Source organism: Mustela nigripes, chromosome 3 (assembly GCF_022355385.1).
Source record: "Mustela nigripes isolate SB6536 chromosome 3, MUSNIG.SB6536, whole genome shotgun sequence".
Classification (NCBI taxonomy): Eukaryota; Metazoa; Chordata; class Mammalia; order Carnivora; family Mustelidae; genus Mustela; species Mustela nigripes.
Window position 1 is genome coordinate 38242269 of NC_081559.1, and position 22351 is coordinate 38264619.

At 41.2% G+C, this 22351-nt stretch overlaps 1 protein-coding gene across 1 annotated transcript in view; it reads left to right on the forward strand.

The window, feature by feature from the left end:
• Positions 1-22351, forward strand: part of CAB39 (calcium binding protein 39) — an 86121-nt gene that overhangs the window by 43148 nt on the left and 20622 nt on the right. Inside the window, exons 3-4 of the mRNA XM_059393695.1 lie at positions 18055-18219; positions 20138-20256. Coding sequence (XP_059249678.1) covers positions 18055-18219; positions 20138-20256 — 284 coding nt within the window. The remainder of the gene's footprint in view (positions 1-18054; positions 18220-20137; positions 20257-22351) is intronic.

Sequence of the window (22351 nt, forward strand, 5' to 3'; positions counted from 1 at the left end):
AAACACTTGGATAAGCACTTGAAAAGATATGAATCATTAGGGAATTGCAAAGTAAAACCATGAGGAGATCCCACTACACACCTATTAGAATGGCAAAAATTGAAAACTCAGGCTGTACCAAATGTTGGTGATTATGCAGAACATTTGAAACTGCAGGTGGGAATGTAAGATGGGAAACCACTACCAAAAACAGTTTAACAGTTTCTTTAAAAGTTAATTCTGCATCTAGCATCCCATTCCTGGGTATTTACCAAGAGAACAAGAAATACATGTCCACACAAAGACTTGTACATAACTGTTCATAGCAACATTATCTATAATAGTGTAAAGTAGGAAATAGTCCAGGTGTGTGAATAAACCAGTTGTGGTACATCCATAGAAAGGAATACTACTCAGCAATTAACATAATCTACATAACAGCATGAAGGAATCTCAAAATTATTATTTTGAGTGAAAGAAACCAGTCTGTAAAGAGTACATAAGGTATGGTTCTGTTTCTGCAAAATTCTATGGATAGCCATAATGACAGAAAGTAGATTAGTGGTTGTTTTGGGATTGGCAGGGATGTGGAGGGTTAGGGTGGGGTTGGCAAAGTAGGGGACTTCAGAGGACTCTTAGTGGTGATGGGTATGTTTAATATATCTTGATGAGCTCATGGGTATACACATAAGTTTAAACTTAATAAAATTGTACACTTGAAAATCTCTGTGGTTTCTTCTTAGTCAATTATAATTCAATAAAGAGAGTAAGAAAAGACGATCCATGGGCCAGCTGAGATAGAGGTGGCTTACAAACCACATGCCTTTGCCCTGAGAAGAGATCATGTAGTGAAGTACCCAGAAAGACTATTGAAAGCCTAGGTGGCAATAATAGAAATATAGTATTTAAATTCGAAGTGACTGTCTTCTGCTGTATATAGACCAGTCCATACTTGAGGATATAGAGAAACTAGAATGTGTTGGGAGAGGAATGTCCATCTGGCACAGAGATTGAGAACTCTGCCATGAGGAGTAATTGAATAATTGAATAATAATTGAATAATTGAATGATGGAGATGTGAAGTAGAGAAAGAATAAAATGTGAGCCCTAGGCTCTTAGTTAAAAGTTTTTAGGGGATCATCTTATATGAGGAAAGGGAAGGTTCCAGATAGTGGCAGGAGGTAGAGTTAAAACCTGTAAGTGGAAGTAAAACATAGAGTCCAATTTCATCTTGCTATTAGGAAAAATAATAGGTAAAAATTGGCTTCCCTTCAGGAGAGCAGATTTCTGTCTCTGGATATGTATTTGACACAGGCCAAGAGCCCACTTAGGTCTTGTAGAAGAAATACAAGCTTTGCGTGGTTGACACATCCTTATGTTGAAAAAAACACCATATTTTGCAAGGTTCCTTCATAAAGAATAGCCATCCGTCTTATTTTGAGGTATAATAGTTTCCTGTCATTATTCTCAAGATCCATATAAAGAAAGCTGTTGTTCCTAATATAACCAGTACAATGAGATTTCACTCTCGGCTCTGCCAAACCCATGGTGAATCTTTGCCTGTTTCTGCTTTACTCATTATATCCATGGGCATTTTCTCATTCATTTCTTGTGATTTTGTAGACAAAGATGGTAAATACAACATTTGAATGCTTATTCTCCCGTTTGTAATATGTTATTATTTTTGCTTGTTTTATATGCTACACAGCTGCCTTATTAAGAATTGTATATAATAAAAATAGATTAGTTCCTTAGGTACCATGCCACACCTTTTTAAAAGAATTTGAAAACTACTTCCCTTACCCTTTTAGGGAAAAAATGGTTTATCTTACCATCCTTATTTTTAGGTAACTGGGGCATGAGGGTGGAGTGGGATGGGGTGGAATTTGTTCTTTCATTGCTAACAGCCACATAAATCTGTGTATATAATGGCTATTTACACACTCTTTGCCCACCGCATGCTATATAAAGAAGGTACAACTGCCTGTTCAGCTTACACTTGGGTGCCTTCATTGCTGTGAATACATGTGTTCACAGTGTTGAATGGTTATATTCACTCATTTCATGAGAGGAATAAGTTTGCTCTATGTTGGCATATTTAAGAGGGGCAAAGGGAGTAGCCTTTTCTCGCATAGCCATTTGACAGTGACTCATGGTTACTCAACTTGTTTAGAGTAATCTTTGACACCAGAAGGTTATTAATAGGTTATTATTAGTCCATGATCTTTCAGCTTAGACTGCTGAGACATTTTCTTTATTAGAGAGAGATGTGTGGGTCTGTTGTTTATTGGAGTAGTTTTTTTTTTTTTTTAATTAACACAAGAATTCATGTGAAAATAGAATTGCTTTTATCAAATGTTTAGCACCAGCAATATTTTTCAGCTTTCTTTTAGATTCCATCTCACATCCTTTATCTTAATTTACTTTGATTTAAAAACTTCCTTTTTTCGGGGCACCTGGGGTGGCTCAGTGGGTTAAAGCCTCTGCCTTCAGCTTAGGTCATAATCCTGGGGTCCTGGGATCGAGCCCTGCATCGGGCTCTCTGCTCGGCAGGGAGCCTGCTTCCCCCACCACCTCTCTCTGCCTGCCTCTCTGCCTGTTGTGATATCTGTCTGTCAAATAAATAAATAAAATCCTTAAAAAAAAAACTTCCTTTTTTTTCAATGAGATCATATAATAGATCCCTTTTTGAGAATGAATTGATATTTAAGGCATTAAATATAGATTGGTATGTATTTAGAGGACACTTGTTTAAAAATGTTTCTTTTACTAAAGAGTGGGTATAAAGAAATTCAAAGAAAGAAAAATATAAGACAAGGGTTGCCTGGGTGGCCCAGTCAGTTAAGTGCCTGACTCTTGGTTTTGGTTCAGGTCATGATCTAAGGTTCCTGAGATTGAGCCTCACATTAGGCTCCGTGCTCAGTGGGGAGTCTGCTTCCTCTCTCTCTCTCTGCCCCTCCCCTTGCTCATGTGTGCGCATTCACATTCTTGGGTGTGCACTCTCTCAAATAAATCTATTTTTTATTATTTTTTATTAACATACAGTGTATTATTTGTTTCAGGGGTACAGGTCTGTGAATCATCAGTCTTACACAATTCTCAGCACTCACCATAGCACATACCCTCCCCAGTGTCTACCCCCAGCTACCCCAACCCTCTAACCCCCCTCCATCCCAACAACCCTCAGTTTGTTTCCTGAGGTTAAGAGTCTCTTATGGCTTGTCTCCCTCTCTGGTTTCATCTTGTTTCATTTTTTCCTCTCTTCCCTTATGAGCCTCTGCCTTCTTTCTCAAATTCCACATATCAGTGAGATAGATGATCATTGTCTTTCTCTGATTGACTTATTTTGCTTAGCATAATACCCTCTAGTTGTTCCGTTGTTGCAAATGGCAAGATTTCATTTTTTTGAAACATAATATTCCATTGTGTTTATATACCACATCTTCTTTATCCCTTCATCCCTCATTGAACATCTAGGCTCTTTCCATAGTTTGGCTATTGTGGACATTGCTGCTATAAACATTCGGGTGCATATGCTCCTTCAGATCACTACATTTGTATTTTTAGGGTAAATACCCAGTAGTGGGATTGCTGGGTCATAGGGTAGCTCTGTTTTCAACTTTTTGAGGAACCTTCATACTGTTTTCCAGAGTGGCTGCACCAGCTTGCATTCCCACCAACAATGTAGGAGGGTTCACCTTTCTCTGCATCCTTGCCAACATCTGTGGTTTCCTGGTTTGTTAATTTTAGCCATTCTGATGGTGTGAGGTGGTATCTCACTGTGGTTTTGATTTGTATTTCCCTGATGGGAGTGATGTGAAGCACCTTTTCATGTGTGTGTTGGCCATTTGGATGTCTTCTTTGCAGAAATGTCTGTTCATGTCTTCTGCCCATTTCTTGATTGGATTATTTGTTCTTGGGGTATTGAGTTTGCTAAGTTCTTTATAGATTTTGGACACTAGCCCTTTATCTGATATGTCATTTGCAAATACCTTCTCCCATTCTATCAACTATCTTTTGGTTTTGTTGACTGTTTCTTTTGGTGTGCAGAAGCTTTTTATCTTGATGAAGTCCTAGAAGTTACATTTTTGCCTTTGTTTCCCTTGGCTTTGGAGATGTGTCTAGCAAGAAGTTGCTGCAGCCAAGGTCAAAGAGGTTGCTGCCTCTGTTCTCCTCAAGGATTTTGGTGGATTTCTGTCTCACATTTAGGTCTTTCATCCATTTTTGGTCTGTTTTCATGTGTGGTATAAGGAAATGATCTAGTTTCATTCTTCTGCATGTGGCTGTCCAATTTTCCCAACACCATTTGTTGAAGAGACCGTCTTTTCGCTTGAATATTCTTTCCTGCTTTGTTGAAGATTAGTTGACCATAGAGTTGAGGGTCCCTTTCTGGGCTCTCTGTTCTGTTCCATTGATCTTTGTGTCTGTTTTTGTGTCAGTACCATAGTGTCTTGATGACTGCAGCTTTGTAATAGAGCTTGAAGTCCGACTCTGTGATGCTACCAGCTTTGCTTTTCTTTTTCAATATTCTTCTGGATATTCAAGGTCTTTTCTGGTTCCATACAAATTTTAGGAGTATTTGTTCCATTTCTGTGAAAAAAGTTGGTGGTATTTTGATAGGGATTGCATTAGATGTGTAGATTGCTCTAGCTAACATAGACCTTTTCACAACATTCTTCCAATCCATGAGCATGGAGCGTTTTTCCGTTTCTTTGTGTCTTCCTCAATTTCTTTCATGAGGATTCTATAGTTTTCTGAGTACAGATTCTTTACTTCTTTGGTTAGATTTATTTCTAGGTATCTTGTGGTTTTGGGTGCAGTTGTAAATGGGGTCAAGTCCTTAATTTCTCTTTCTCCTGTCTTCTTGTTGGTGTATAGAAATGCAACTGATTTTCTGTGCATTGATTTTATATCCTGCCACTTTACTGAATTCCTGTATGAGTTCTAGCAGTTTTGGGGTGGGGTCTGTTGGGTTTTCCACATAAAGTATGTCATCTGCAAAGAGTGAGAATTTGACTTCTTTGCCAATTTGGACGCCTTTTTTTTTTGGGTCTGATTGCAGAGACTAGGACTTATAGTACTATGTTGAACAGCAGTGATGATAGTGGACAGCCCTGCCATGTTCCTGACCTTAGGGGAAAAGCTCTCAGTTTTTCCCATTGAGAATGATATTTGCTGTGGGTTTTTCATAGATAGCTTTGATGATATTGAGGTATGTACCTTCTATCCCTACACTGTGTAAATAAAACTTTAAAACAAAGAAAAATGTAAGACAAAATAATAAATGATTTAAGCCTCCCTTCTCCCCACCCCCACTAAAAAATCTGAGCTCTTTGAGGCATTTCTCAATAATAACTAGTCACATGTAAATTATAATAGATTTGATTATATAAACTAATGGTGAACAGAAGCATGGAAAATTCTGCTTAATAGATCATTTCAAAATTGTTCTTTAAAAAGATGACTTTATAAACAGTGATTCCCTTCTTAATTATGTTTCCTTGTGCCAAGTTTCATGTGCATGGTGATTGGTAGGACAGGCTCTTGGAAAAGATGACTTTACTTCCATTGTCATCTTTTGCAAAAGATTACCAAGTTGATTGAATCCACAGGCATTTTAGTGCCCTCATCTCTGTGGGCAGGTAGATGGGCACATAGATCAGATTTTGTCCCTGTTCTTAAGGAGTTTATAATCTACTAGAGGAAATAGGCATATAAATAATATAATGCAGTATAGAGAGACTTAGAGGTATGCATGAAATTCTGTGGAACCAGGAGGATAATACAGTACTACTTGTGTCAGAGTATACAGCATTAAGATACAGCATTAAGTTTGAAGTTGACATTTGAACTGGATTTTAATGTGCTGCCAGCAAAGAGTGAGAGGGAATGGAATGTGAAACAGTTTATGATATGTCCAGAATATGGTGACAAGTTCAAGGTGACATTATAGGGGTGACCGGATAGAGGGGTCTGGTGGGAAATGAGGCTACAGGTGTAGGTTGTGGTAGATTGGAAAAGGCCTTATATACAATCTAAAGATACACTGAGGGAGCTGCAGAAATCTTTGTGGCGGTGGTTTTGTTTTGTTTTAAATCTATTTTTAAACAATTATTCATTCATGGGAAATTGCAGGAAGGTATATAGGGAGAGCCCTTGGTACCTTTCCCCCAGTTTCCCCCAGTGGTGGAATGGCACATAATTATATCCAGTATCAAGACCAGGAAATTGACATTGATAAGGTCCACAGGCCTTGTTCCCATTTCATCAGTTTTCTGTGTGTGTGTGCAGCATGCGCCTGTTGCATGTGTGTGCGCAGCATGTGCCTCTTGCATGTGTGTAGCTATGTGGTTTCTTTGTAACCACCAGGGTCAAGACACGGAACTGTTTTGTGGCCACAAGGCCCCCCTTGCTATCCCTTTATAGCCACACCCATCTCCTCTCCCCCTTTCCCTAATCCTTGCTGGCAACCACAAATCTGTTCTCCAAATCTGTAATTTTGTTATTTCAGGAGTATCTATCTTATAAATAGAATCATACAGTGTATAACCTTTTGAGACTGGTTTTTTTTTTTTTTTTTTCACTCAGCTTAATTCCCACAAGATCAGGGCAAGTAGTCGTGTGAGTAATGCTAATTCCTTTTGATTGCTGAGTTTTATTAGTCCATTCTATGGATGTACCCCAGTGTGTTTAATCAGTCACCCGTTGAAGGACCTCCAGACTGTTTCCAGTTCTTGGCTATTAGAAATAAAGCTACTCTGGACATTTTTGTACAGGTTTTATGTGAACGTAGGTTTTCATTCCTCTGGGATAAATGCCCAAGAGTACAATTCTTGGGTCATAAGGTAACCACATGTTTAGTTTGCAAGAAACCACCAAACTCTTTTCCAGAGTTGCTGTACCACTTTTCATTCCTGCTAGCAATGTTTCAGTCAGAGTTGGGGTGAGATTGGAAGTGTATTGGTGAAGATATAGTGGCAGAAGATGAACTTTGTGAGAGAACTCTGGTGACAAGGAAAGCTAAAGGATGAGGAGAAGCCAGATATGCAACTAGATTACTGAGGGAGAATTGAGAGGATTTGATAGTTGTATACGGCTAACTCTAGGGCCACATATCCTCTGGCCTATTTTCTACCCACCAAATATTTTCCAGTTCATGAGTCAATAAACTGCAGCCCAGGACAGCCCATTACTTGGTTTAATAAATAAAGTTTTATTGGAACACAGCCATGCCCATTCATTGACATATGGTTTGTGGCTGCCTTCCTGCTACAGTGGCAGAATTGAGTAGTTGTGACAAATACTATATGACCCATAAAAAGTTTGCCACCTGCTTATCTAGAGAAACTTTGATATTTCTGATGAGATCGATTAAAGGAGGGATTCTTCCAGGGGCAAGGGAAAGGGCATATTTGTGTGGTTTTTTGCTTTTAAATTTAATATTCCAAAGGTGTGCTCTAGAGAAGCCGACTGTGGTTTCAGGTGCTCCTTCTTCCTTTGTCCCTTTTTTTTTTTTTTTTTTTTTTTTTTACTTTATTCTCATTTGTATGTTGGGATTCTATGTAAGACTTTTATTTTGAAAAATGGTGATGGATAGAAGTAGGGAGCAGGATATCAGTGGCCCCAAAAGGGTTTAAAAACCACTTGGGGCATCTGGGTGGTACAGTTGGTTAAGCGCCTGACTCTTGGTTTTATCTCAGGTCTAGATCTCAGAGTCGGAGATTGAGCCCTGTGTTGGGCTCTGCAGACAGTCTGCTCAAGACTCTCCCTCTTCCTCTCCCCTGGCCCTCCCACACACGTGTTCACTCCCTCTCTCAAATAAATAAATCTTTAAAAACAACAACAACACCACTTATTTGGATGATCGCTGATGTTCCTTTCAACATTTAAGATACTCTGACTCCATACTGCAGCATCACTTTAAATCTAGCATTTCAATTCATAATTCATTTTCTCTGAGAAAATTGGTTGATCCCTCTCTCCTCCTGACTGACTGATATAAGAAATGTTGCCTTGGGCTGCCTGGCCAGCTCAGTCAGGAGAGCCTGCGACTCTTGATCTCAGGGTTGTAAGTTTGAGCCCCAGGTTGGCTGTAGAGATTACTTAAAAATATAGTCTCTTAAAAAAAAAAAAAAAGAAAGAAAGAAATGTTGCCTCTGTATTCCTGGCTCACAACCTTCGTCATCAAGTTCTTTCTCCTTACCTAAGCATCTATTTGCCAAAGCCCTGTTCATTTGAAGACATAGAGGCTGACATCTGCAACTTCTCTCTCTTTCTCTTTTCGTGAGCACTCTGTAGGTAGCGAGGGGATATGAGGCATCTGGGGGAGGTGTGTGAGAGAGCTGTGCTCCTTTCATTATGCCTAGTAGTTGTGATGGATTTCTGTGTGTATCTTTATGTTTAAAGCTCCTTCTCATTCCACTAGCACGTGAAGTGACTACTGTTGACATGGTAGGATATCCTTACAGATTCTCATTCATATGTTCCCCCTCCCTCTCTCTCCTAGCAAATAAGTGAATGAATGTGGGATCATACTGTTCTGTAACCTGGTTTATCTTTCAATTTTAATGCTCACATCTTCGCATATCAGTATAGATCTACTTAATTATCTTTAAAGCTTGCCACGGTCTTCCATTTTATGGGTACATTATAATTTAACCAGTTCAGTGGGATAACTTTTCATCTAGTTCTTCGCTATTATAAATCACACTGCTTATACTTATATCTTTGTGTAATTATCTATTTTCCTAGGGTAAATTCCTAGAAGTGTAATGTGTGATTTATGGAGATTGCATCTTTTAAAGCTTTTTGATACACTTTGCCAAATTGCCATCCAGTTTGTTGGACCAATTTATTTTTCACTCACCAGACTTTTAGAAGTCTTTACTGGGGTGCCTGGGTAGCTCAATGGGTTAAAGCCGCTGCCTTCCGCTCAGGTCATGATCCCAGGGTCCTGAGATCAAGCTCTTTGCTCAGCAGGGTGCCTGCTTCCCTTCCTCCCTCTCTCTCTCTGCCTGCCTCTCTGCCTACTTGTGATCTCTGTCTGTCAAATAAATTAAATCTTTTAAAAAAAAAAAAAAGAAGTCTTTATTTCTGGCAGGAGGAAATAAATACTGTGCCATTTTAACTTAATTATTATTATGAAGTAGAATATCTTTTTTTAAAGGGTTTTTTGCCTTTCAATTTCTGAAGCAGACATATCTATATTTTAAACATACTACTTTTGCCATGCTTATTTTTAAGTGTGCTTTATATTTAAAGTTGGGCTTACCTAGTAACTTTATTAAAAACTGGGTCGGAGAGTGGGCAGACCCAGTCTTCTACCACACAGCCCCATGTCTGCACCTCTGAAGAGCCACCTTGTCATCTTTCACTCCTATTATGAAGTCACTTTGAGATCTCCTGAGTAGTTGGGCCTTGTTGGGTCCAAAGGAGGAGTGGGTGAAAAGGGCTATGAGCACTTCAGGGACATGGTCTAGAAGCACTAACTCACTTATCAAGTGAGGATCACCTTTTGTCTTCTAAAATTATATTTTCATATCATTATTTTGCATCCGAGTGGTTGCCACTAATGTTGGTAAAATAGTACAGTGATGGGTACTGTGGGAACGTTGGCCTTAACGCAAGAGTTAACACAAAAACCTGAGTTTTTGGAGGTCTTGATATAGGCTATTTTTACTAGTGTTTGGATTGCTAATTTATTTTCCCACTTTGCTGTATTTCTTAATGGGAAAGCAGGCAGTGGAAAGGCTCCCAGCCTTAATTCTAATTGGAGAAGTTATCATACAGATACTACACTTTAAAAATTTGAAGTAGCTCCTATGTCTTCACACTTGGAGCGAAAGAGCTCTAGTCTATAGCCTTGATATTGTTACTAGTGAAGTGAGTGTGAGATGTGAACTTTGGAATATTGGTTACTACTTAAGTTGATCCTATAAATTAAATCATTTAATTTAAAAAATATCCCTTGGGATATTAATTAAAATGAAATGTGTTACCGTCAGTTGTATGTGGAAGTCAGTGAGGGTTTTTGGCAGAGGATTAAGGTGCCTGGCCCCCAGCAGTTAGCAATAACACTTCTCAACTCAGAGCCTTTCCCTGAGAAGTTCTGTCAAGCCCTGGATTCTTTTCTCCGTGACTCTGCTCCATGGAGTATCCTCAGATTCCCACATGTGTGGCTCAGAAAGCCTCAAGAAAAGAACTAAGAACTTCGAGTTTCATGCTTCTTACCTCCATGGGGCAGCAGCGTGATCCACAGCAGCAGGCTTAGTGAGGCGTGATCCTTGTCACCTTCCAGTCAAGTGAGTGGCTGGTGATGAGGGGGCTAATGCTTTCACATGCTTCTCTTCACGACCACATATTTGTAAAACAGTTGGCTGCTCTTAGTAGTCTGTGTCCATGAAACTTAATGGCGTCTGTGTCCTAGAACACTGTGTTCAGCTGACAAAATGTCTTGGACAATTGAGTCAATTAACAAAATCATGAAGTCACATCGTGTATAAGTCACCATCATAGACAGGGGAGTGGGGACGGAACAAAAAGTGTAAGCAAGCCTTTTCCAAAGCCCTGTAATAAGGGAAGTGAGAGGTAGAGATGAGAAGATCTGACCCTACAGGGCGGGGGGCTGAAACAGGGAAGCGAGTGCTGTGGCATCAGAGGAGGAGAGCAGGGGAAGTGAGGGAAGGCTTTGTGGGTGTGGGGCTCCGAGGGTGGACAGGAGTAGTGTGAACACTCAGGGTCACTTGAGGAGAGAGAAAAATGTCAGGGTGAGAGAGTGAGGAGAGAGGATGGGGCGGTAGAGAACTGGGAGAGCCTTTATTTGGAAGTTGAGATCTTGAGGTGTGGAGTCTGCACATTCCACGAGGCCCACACAACTGGCAAAATTGCACGTGGGGGACTGGAGGCAAGGGGCCCTTTCTCCAGCACATATATAGAACCATCATCAGCCTTGGAACTCAGGAGGGATGCCTCTCACTTGTGAAGAAAAAGCAAAATAAGAGAGTAGATGAACTTTTTAGACTTATAAAATGATTACAAAAAGAATACCTTTCTGTCAGCTTCCCCAAAAGTTAACATTTTTCATAACCAGTCTAATGATCAGAGTCAGGAAACTGACATTTATATGATAATATTAACTAACCCATGGGTCTTTTTCAGATTTCATCAGTTGTCCTATTCATGTCCATTTTCTGGACCAGGATCCAGTTCTGGATGACACATCGCATTTAGTTGTCCCATCTCCTTACTCTCCTTTAATCTGGAAGTGTCCCAGTCTTCCATTGACTCCTATGACCTTGACACTTTTGCAAAGTACTGGCCAGTTATTTTGTAGACTGTTCCTTAGTTTGGGTTTGGCTCATGTTTCCTCATGATTCAATGCAGGTGATGCCTTTTTGGAGACAAAATCACAGAAGTAATGTTGTACCCTTGGCAGTGCCAAGAGGCACGTGAGGTCAGTGGTCCCGTTACCATTCACTTACTCTGTCACACAGTTATGATGGTGTCTGCATGTGAAAGAACTATTTTTCCTTTACATGTCTCTTGAGGGGATTGGGCATCTTTTTTATTTTTAATTTTTTTGAGATTTCATTTATTTATTTGATAGAGAGGGAGAAGCAGGCCCCTGCCAAGCAAGAAGCCTGATATGGGGCTCAATCCCGGGACCCCAGATCGTGACCTGAGCCAAAGGCAGACGCTTAATTAACTGAGCCACACAGGCGCCCCTTTGGGCATTTTTAAAAAAGATCCCAAGTGATTCTGGTGTATGTCCAGGGTCGGGATGGAGGATGGCAGACGTACATCGAGATGGAGAAGTTCATGAAGTCTTTTTTTCTTTTTTTTAAGATTTTTATTTTTTATTTGAACTTTGGTGCCCCGACGTTCATGAAGTCTTACCTCAACATGGAAGGAGTGAAGCTAGTTGTTCAGATAGGGAGAAGAGAGTGAAAGAGACACTGAAGTCTCTTGAGGAAAGTGGAGCAATTTTGAAGCATCTGTTATTAAGAGTTCCTAGTTGAAAATAATCCAGATGGAAGAAATGTTTCTGACTGTATTAAAGGCCATCGAACAGCATGAATTTTAGCCAACTAAGTGTACACAGTTTCCAGCACTTTCTCTATAGTGCTGAGAAACCTGGGAGCTGAGGTAGAGAATTAGAGAAAATTTCAGTGAAGAACATCCAACATTGTTTAGGGGAACAAGAGACCATTGCTGTGGACACGCACAGCACAGAAACATGCAGTCTTGGCAGGACAGGTAACACAGTCGTTGAGGAGCCTGGTGGATTAGGTGACACAATGGTCTCAGCAGCTTGAAAAAAGGTATAGTGCTTGGAGAAGCGGTAAGTGTGACTCGCTTACTCGTTCGGTGTGAAGGGACAGACAGGGAGGTGCAATAAGGAGGATGTGGTCAGAGAGGCAGAGAACGTGGTGACTTAATGCCAGCAGGCCAGAGACGGGGGACTAGGCGGGCTCCCTGATATGAATGCTGATAAAGGGGGCCAAGCCAAGCCTACACAGGAACCGACAAGTTTATTTGTTCTGTATGCTATCTTCATTCAGAAAACACTTGCCACATCACCTTTTCTGGTAAAATACTTCTTAGGGTTTTCTGATCTTTTTTTTTTTTTTTTAAGATTTTATTTATTTGAGAGAGAGAGCAAGAGAGAGATCACAAGCACAGGGGGAGGGGGAGGGGGAGAAAGGCAGACTCCCCACTGAGCAGGGAGCCTGATACGGGATTCGATGTGGGACTCCATCCCAGAACCTTGGGATCATGACCTGAGCCAAAGCCACTGAGCCACCCAGGTGCCCAAAGTTTTCTGATCATCTTTCAGGAAAATTTGGACATGTTTCTTTTTTTCTTTTTTTTTTTTAAGGTTTTATTTAATCAACTTGTAATTATCCATGTAATGGGGAACCGATATCACACAAATAGTTGACGTACGCATAAAATTAAAAGCCATCAATTGAAATATGAACGTACTTTTTCTCAAGACTGCTAATAATAAGGTTGATGAGTTTTAGTTTTTTATGTTATGCTGCCGATTTTCCTCTATAGATGGCAACTAACCATGGGTGTAAAGGAAGGTGTAAATTGTAGAGCAAGTGAAAAAGGAAAGTATTTTCCCCTGCCCTCACAGGCAGTCTATGCTCAGTTTGGGGTGTCTCGTTCCAGACTCTTCTCTGTGCAAACACAGGGGTTTATGTTCATTGCTCACGGCTATTGCTCTGCCAGGTAGATTGCCTTTCATGCATGCACTGTGTTTTTTAGGAATTACTTGCCTTCATGGTGTGATAATATCACATTTCCCCACATCCAGTTTTCATCTGGATTTTTTTTTTAATATCCTGGTGGTCAAGATTACTGATTTTCAGCTATTCATCAGGCAAGTATGACACACCTGCCAGCATGGGGCTTCTGATGGAGTAGAAGGGAACACATTAATTAGAAATCACAAGGAAAAGCAGAATTATGTACAACTGTGAGAAAAGAAGTATGTGGCAGTGGTAAAGGTGTGATAGAATTTAGCAAGAAAGACTCCTCTGAGGAAGTGATCATTGAGCGAGAGATGAAAGAAGAATGTGAGTTGGCCAAGAGGTGAGGCCGGGGCATGGGCCTAGGAAACCACATGTGCCACGATCCTGAAAGGATGCCAGTGTGACCAGAGAAGTGGCGTATAGATGGTGGGGAGGAACTGTAGTGCAGGGTCTTACAGGACATGTTAAGAAATTTTCTCCAACCGAAGAGCAATAGGTAATTGGAGCATATTTGAAGCAGAAGTCATGACAATCATATTTATGTTAAGAAAGGATCATTCTAGTTGTGGTATGGAGAATGGATTGTAGGGAATTCAAGGAAATCCGTTAGTGGGCTACTTATAGTAGTCCAGGCAAGAACTGTGGGGATTCTGACGTGGCAGGTGGTGATATGGGGATACATGGATGGATTTGGGAGATGTGGTGAATTAGATATTGGGGCGGGGTGAGAAAGAGGGAAGGGTTAAGGATGGCTTCTGAGTTTCCAGCATGCACAAGAACTTCAGTAGTAGTACCGTACCATTCCCTGAAGTAGAGAACAAGGGAAGAGTGTCAGGCATTAGGGCAAGATCATGAGTTCTGTTTTCACTTGTGTTAGCTTTGAGGTGCCTTGAGACATTCAAGCGGAGACATTGCAAGTGGGCTCTTGAATGTGAATGTACTAGTAAGAGAACTGGATTAGAGATAGGAATCTGTGAGGTATCTGCATTGAGGTGTTAATTAAAGCTGTGGGTGTGGATGACATCACTTTGGAAGAGATGATAGAATGAGAAGAATAGACCTTGTACCCTGCCTTGAGGGATTCCCAATATTTAAATGGCCTCGTCAAGAGGAATGAGTCAAGAAGGAGGCAAAAGGAGCAACCAGGGAGACAGGCAGGAAAAATTAGGGTGGTGGTGAGTCACAGAGGACAAGGGAGGAGCAGTTTTAAAAGAAGGGTGTAATCAACACCTTCAGCTGCTGCCAAGATCTAACATGTACTAAAGACAGAGAATTGTATTTCCTGGCAGGCAGGTCTTTGGTGAGTGGCTAAAAGCTGTAAAGCGCTAGGTGGAGAAGCCCCATGGGACTGGGCTGGGAGGGACCAGGAGAAGATGTGGACTATAGCACACACAGGTAGATGCTTTTTAGAAGTTTGCTTAGGGTGAGCAATAGTGGGAAAGGGCTCTGGGGTTGGCCAAGGGAGAGCTTATTTGATTTTGTTAATGGGAGTCTTGATCATATTTGAAACTGATTGGGGAGAAAAAATCAAGTGAGAAGGAGTTGGCTGGATGAGGAGGTGAGAAAACAGACAAGTGAGTTCCTCAGAAAGCCACAGGGTTTCCATAAGTAGCCCACTAACTGATTTCCTTGAATTCCCTACAATCCATTCTCTGTATCACAAGGATCTGCATAAGCAGGCGAGTACAGTGGTTAGCAGATAGGGGAGTGCCTTTGATGTCCACCCGTCCTCAGCCTATAATACAGGTGACAGTACCATCTTCTCAGTGGGAAGAAGAGGGCTTTACACGTGTGTCCAGGTTGCTTTTCATCTAAGAAATACCATAAGTTGCTATTTCCTGGCTTCTCCCCTTTTTTTAATAGCTTTATTGAGATAACTCACACATCCATTCACCCATTTAAAGTGTACCTTTCAGTGGTTTTTAGTTTATTTACAGATAATGTGCAACCATAACCACAGTCAATTTTAGAACATTTCATCACTTCAAAAAGAAACCTCCTACCTTTTAGCTATCACCTCCCCTCCCTTCTTATTTGTCTTTTACTGTTAGAGCATAGAGTGTGGTCTGAATTCAAATCTAAAATCATTTCATGATTTCAAAGAAGAGCACATGTAACCTGAGGCATATGAAAGGTTGCCGAGAGCCTCAAAAGTGTGATCTAGCCAGAGATGCACAGGGGGCTGGGCCTACTACTTCGAGTCACTGGTGTTAAATCAGCAGATAACACACTCAGGAAATGCACTAAATCCAGGTTCTTCCCTGTCAGAGAAAATAGCTTAAGAATAAAGATTAATAAAATGAAATTACAGAAATAACCCATGTAATTAGTTTGTTAGAGAACATCTTCTGTTGATAAATGATTTTATATACTTGTCCCCCAAAAGCACATTTTGGGGTACTTAAACTTGGTATGTGGGATGATGAGCTGCTATCAGAAACCTACGACATTCACAGAATCGGGCAGTAACAGCTGACCGGAGAAGGTAAAGATTCTGCAAACCACTGATACTGAAGAAGTTCTGCGTGGGATTGCTAGGATCCTCTTAAACATTTTGAAAAGAAAATCCTAGTCATCAGGAATCAGCATAGGCTTAGGGAAAAAAGGTCATAGCAAATTAACTTAATTTCATTGTCTTATATTCAAGAAATGTGTAAGAAATAGTATATAGCTGATCCTCGAACAACACGGAGGTAAGGGGCACAGATTCCCCACACAGTCAGAAATCCACATAAAACTTTCAACTCCCCCAGAACTTAACTACTGGTAGCCTGCTGCTGACTATAAGCCCTGCGGATAACATCAGCAGTCACCACATTTTGTATGTTACATGTATCGTATACTGTATTCTTACCATAAAGTCAGAGAGAGGAAAGAAAATGTTACTAAGAAAATCATAAGGAAGAGCAGGGGCGCCTGGGTGGCTCAGTGGGTTAAGCCTCTGCCTTCAATTCAGGTCATGAACTCAGGGTCCTGGGCTCTGCTCAGCAGGGAGCCTACTTACCCTCTCTCTGCGCCTGCCTCTCTGCCTACTTGTGATCTCTCTCTCTTTATCAAATAAATAAATTAAAATCTTTAAAAAAAAGAAAGAAAATTATAAGGAAGAGCAAATATATTTCTAGTACTGTCCTGTGAAAATAAATGGATGTATAAGTGGACTAGCACAGTTCAGACCCTTGTTGTTCAAGGGTCAGGTGTTATTTTATCCAGGTGTTTAACAAAAAGCCTTTGAGGGGCTCAGTTGTTGGGCATCTGCCTTCGACTCAGGTCATGATCCCAGGGTTCTGGGGTCGAGCCCCATATCGGGCTCCCTACTCAGCGGGAAGCTGGCTTCTCCCTCTCCCCTTGCTTGTGTTTCCTCTCTCACTGTCTCTCTGTCAGATAAATAAAAATCTCTTTAAAAAAAAAAAAAAGCCTTTTGAATATGATTTGGATATAGGTTTATATGTAAGTAGCTGAGTGACCATGCCCAAAGATTATGAGTAGATCATGAAAAGAGCATGATGATTCAAAGTCATAATGGTAGGTTCTGTTCAGAGTTATCTCCTTTTAGGTGTTTTGGTTAATGATTGAGGCCGTGGGAGGTATACTTATCAAATTTGCAGGTAATGCAGATATGAGAGTGATAGCTGGTATGTTGCATGTCCTTCAGAATCCAGAAATAACCTCCACAGTGTTGAACAATGGGCCGCTAATGAGGTTAAATTAAATAGTGGGAGGAGTTGAAGCCTTCATTACAGGGTCACTCAAAGACATGGATTCAAATGAATTATATGATTTAATTGCAAAAATTCTTAATGGTAGCCTCAGGCTACATTAACGTTTGTGACATTTATAGGGAAGTCATGGTCTAGTGTCTTCTACATCTTTCCAAAGGTGGGACTGGAACATTAGCCCTACCTTTCTTAAAGGAATAGTTACGGAGGCTGAGAGGAGGTTTTCTGGAGAAGATCAGAGATGGACAGGCTGCTCCCTGATTTGGGGTGTGTATTTGCCCGCTTCTCTCCGCTCTGGTATTCTGACTGCGGATTCCCAGCTGTCTCCGCAGGGCCTGGAGACCGCCTGTTTTGCCTGCCTTCACCCTCCCTGCGCAGTGGCCTGGAAACTCCAGGCGGCAAGCTGGGGCAATTGTGAGTTTTTCATTTGTTCCCCTTCTCATGAGGGTCACTGTCCTGTGCTGTCTGAAGTTCAGTGTTTTAAATGTAGTGTTTCATATAATAAATTCCCCTATTTTTTCATCTTTTTCATGGGGGAAGGTAGAACGGGCTCTTGTTCCTCTCTTAGCCGGAAGTGGAGGCTCTTCGGTGATTATTTATTGCTGACATAAATGTTCGGCATCCAAAGCCGCCTTCTGCTGTCATTCCCTTGTTCCCGCCACGCTTTCCTCAGACACTCTGTGCTTCTCCCCTCACTCATCCCCACCGCATGCCATTCCTTTCCCTCAGTCTCCTCTTCCCTCTTTCTCGCTCTTCAGTGGCTCTCCGCCCGGTGGCCTCTTCCATGTCCTTTCCCTCCCACGGGAGGCAGAACTGAACCCTCTCTCTCTGTTCTGCTCCTGCCATCCTAACACAGTTTTCGGCATTCCAGCGTACCTGTTGTCACTCTGCTGGCCTTCCCTCCGCCACGCGTGTGTCGGTCTTCACATGTGTTCACACATGCGTGTGCTCAGCTCCCGAGGGCCAGTGCGGGCCGGACCCGCCCGAGTGTCTCTTACGGAGTTTTGGGGATATCATATGGAGAGAAGGTATGTAACAAATGGACGGATGCAGTACATGGTTTTTTAAAGGAGTTGTTTTTCTCCTCTCCCCCACATCAGGCCACCGAAGAAGTTTCCAAAAATCTGGTCGCCATGAAGGAGATCCTGTACGGCACGAACGAGAAGGAGCCACAGACAGAGGCCGTGGCGCAGCTGGCGCAGGAGCTGTATAACAGCGGGCTCCTGGGCACGCTGGTGGCTGACCTGCAGCTCATTGACTTTGAGGTGAGAAGCCGTTTCTCTTGCAAGCGCACTGCCTTCCTCGTGGTCCTTTTCCTTGTGTTCTTTCCTTTGAAAGATCCCAAGATTCCATCAGGCTCTTGGCTGCAGGGTTCCTGCCGTGTGAGTGGGCGCCGGCTGCCTGCCCCATAAGCGGAGCCGGGCAGGGGTGCAGGGCCGCCTCCTCTCTCCCCATAGTGTGTGTGAAGTTTCTTAGGTATTTGTTGTGTCCTTTTGTTTACATTATATTTAATAAAGAGCTGCTGCTTTACATAATTCACTGGCCTTGGGTTCTCAAGGAGTCAACAATCTAAAGAAGACTAGAATTTCTGGCTTCTCTTGAAAATTTTGACTCTGGCAACGTTGAGCCTGCAAAGCCTACCTGGCTTCTCAGCTGAAATGGAGCAGCTCCCACCTCTTGGCACACTGGGGTGTGCTGCACACAGCAGCTTGCTTTTCTGTCTCAGGGCCTGCTTCACCCAGCTTTGGCTCCTGCCTGGCCCTGGGAGGCATTAAATATCACTGCCCGAGCTTTTACAGCTGAATCGTGCCGTATCAGATGTTCGGTGAATTTAAAAGTGACAGTAATGGTCCTTGATTCCAGTCTGAAAGGTAGTCTGAGAAGTCGATACGGTAATGAAGGGCTTGGGTATGAGCAGGTTCCTCTGAGTCTTTGTCATGGGTGTGCTTTGTTTTAAGGCCAGGGTTTTTCGTCCTGAGTGATCGGTTCGGTGTCTGTCCAGGTGCTTGAAAAACCAGGGGAGAGGACTGCAGATGGGTAATCAGATCCAACTTGGGAGAGCAATGGGAGGGTGTGGTTCATAGGTTACTTGAATAGAATTTTAATACTAAAGGACAATAAAAATTTACTTTGTAGAACAGATGATAAAGTTACTTCCCATGTGTAGATGATATCATGTATTTTTAATAGTGTATCAAATTCCACCAAAAGCAATTTCTATTTCCTCTGCAAAGTTGGGAATGCAGTGTTCCTTCTGCTTTGTCCATTCATCTATTCCCTGACCTGGACACTGAATTTAATATTCATTTGAGACTCAAATTTAAGAGCAGTGTGTGCCCTTGATGTGTATTCTTAGAGATTGCCATTGCTTCTCCTGACCTAGCGCAGGGCACAGGATGGTCTCTGGCTCTGGAAAGGTCTCATTTCACTTACTCTCCTGCAGGCTTGTCAGCCTCGCACCAGGTGGCCATTCTGAAAAATCTCAGGGGTTTGTTTTCGTGTGTTAATTTCTTGGGCAGTTTTCTGATTATAAGGTTCACTGTATAGCAGTAAAGCCCTTCTATTTTGTTTGGTACAAGATGATTGTATAGTTCTGATCTCTGAATTTCTGTATCTTGTGGTACTTAGAGCCTTCATTATTAATCTACATAAAATCTCTCTAAAGTAGGTCTCGTTTAATAGGGGTATATGTCTACTTGCCATGAAAGCTCAGCTGTTTACAGGATTCTTTCAGTTTTATTATACTAGCAGAAGGCAGCTTCTCTTCCTTCTATCACTGTAAAAGGAAATTATATGTATTGTTTACAACACGAGCATTTTATTTGAGGCTGCTTGTTCCATATGGGTGGGAATCAGATACCTGAACACTGTAAGCATATAGCAGGGTTTTATTTTTCATATGTGAGTCCATATGATCCGAAGGGCTAGAAATGGTTGAAATTATATGCAGTAAGATTTCACTTTGTGAACATAAATTGCTCATGTTAAAAACAGTGTACTACTAAAACATAGAATCTGGAATTGTAAATAAATACGAACATTTAATATCTGTGAACATTTTAAAGTCAGATATTCAGTCATACTTACAAAAATGCAATGCATTAATTTGAGTTTACTTGGGAGGGTGGATGGGCTCTTTGGTGGTTAGTCGGGTAAACATTTTAATGATTGTATTCCTAATAGGGCAAAAAAGACGTGGCTCAAATTTTCAACAATATTCTCAGAAGACAAATTGGTACAAGAACTCCTACTGTTGAATACATCTGCACTCAACAGAATATTTTGTTCATGTTATTGAAAGGGTATGTACAAAACAAAATTTATATTCTCAATTGAAAAATAAAAAGGAAAGATGGTCTTGGGCAAAGACAAGATGGTAAATGTGGGAAAGTATTTTCTCTGTAGTTCAATCAGTTCATTTTTCCATACATCTTAACACATTTCCCTCCTTAAAATTCAGCCAATGAGCTAAACTCCCATATGGGAGTTAAAAGGTAGGTGAATCATGAGCCCTTAAATTCTCAAATCCTATACAACTGAAGGAAAAAGTCTTCTGTGGTCTTACCTCTAGTCCTTAGATTTTAAGAGGTTTTCTGAACTATCAGTTAAATGATGTGTTTCAAGACGTCTTCTTTGGACAGACCTGCACACTGTGAGGGAGTAGAAGCTGCCTGGGAAGTAGAGCTCAGGTGCTATATAGCTTATCTGTGTTGTGTCAACAAAGGACATGTTTATGAAGTCTGCCCTTTGCTTTTTACCTGTGTGTGTCCACTCACTAACCCACTTACTTGGTAACTCACCTTGCATCTTCCTGGAATGAATGACTGGGCTGATAAGCAGGCATTTATGGTAGTGTGTTACTATCAGCAAACAAACAAAAGCCAAAAAAGCCTGAAAACTTCAACAAAACAAAAGAAAACAAATCCTTTTCTCCCTCAGGAGTGAGCCTCCCTGATTGGCAAGGTCACCCCCTGTCGTTTTGCACAAGGGTTGTTTGCCAGCTCTGGGTCTGTTGTGCATCTGTTTGTCCCAGCATTGGTGCTGTTCTATTAAATTGGCAGACAAGCTTTTTACTGGCATCACTGTTGGCGTGAATCAGCTTGCTCTCCTACCCCTCGCTTTATAGCTTGCCTCCCTCTGATTCATATCTCTGCAGTTTAACACTTCCCCCAAGTTCAGACTTGTTTAGACAGAGCATGAGTCAGTGCATGTGTTTGATGCCAGCATTCTATTTCCTTCTTTCTATTTCTAAATATCTATGTTGCTTCTTCAGATGTTGCCATACAAAACTTTTGGCATCTAATTTTTTGTTGTTACCAATCCAGAGTTGCGTGTGTAAACATGTAGTGAGTAGTTTGAAAATTTGGTGTTCTTAGAGCACCTTCCAGATGCCTTTGTGTATTTTTAAACCGAGTATTTACTTTCCATAGAAAGCAGTGGTTATTAAAATCTGTAAATTAGTTTGCCTATATTTTCACTTGAAAGTAGCCAGAGGTATGATATAAATATTGTTAAACATCATGTAAAGTGAGAATTTTAAGGTACAATTTAAAGAAGAATTGAAAGCTCTCATGTGAGTGGGCCAGAGCAGAAAACTCCGTGAGGGGGGAGAAGCTTAGAAAATGCAGCTGGTATTGGTCTCCCCTTTTTAGCCTTTAGAGCAGAAGATGTGCAGAAAGCTGGAGGGAAGAAAATAACCAGCCTTTTCCTACCCCTTCCCCAGCTCTGCCTGTCACTAACCTCCTGTCACTCTTACGGGTAACCCTTGCCGCCTCCTCTCCCTCCTTACACACATCCCTAGGATTTTAGACATAAACGTCCGAGGGTTTGTTTTTTTTTTACCATAGTCGTGATACCACATACAAACCCAATGTTATCTTATACTCAGTGTTCAGATGTCCCGGATTTTCACCCACAAAGTGCCATTTTTCAGTTAGTTTGTTTAAATCCAGTTCCAAGCAAGGTCCTCAAACCGTATTTGGTTCATATGACTCTTATGCCTTTTCTTTCTTTCTTTCTTTCTTTTTTTTTTTTTTTTTAAACCATTTACCTGTTGAAGCAACTGGGTCATTTGTTCTATAGAAAAATGACATATTTTGGATTTTGCATCCCTGTGGTTTCATTTAGTGTGTTTCTTTGTCCTCTGTTCTTTTAAATTGGTGAACTAGTCATTATGAACTCAAGTCTGGGGGTAGGGGGAGTTTCCATATATTTGATGTATTTCAGTCCATTGCAGTCATTATGTCCAGATTTTTATATCCACATTGTGTCATCATTGGGCCATTGGGAAGCTCCTTCAAGTTGGTACTCATGTCCTTTTGGCAAGACCCTGTTAGTCTTTGACTGCTTCATGCTTTCTGGCACAAGATGTCCCTTGCTCATTTTGTACGGGTTCCT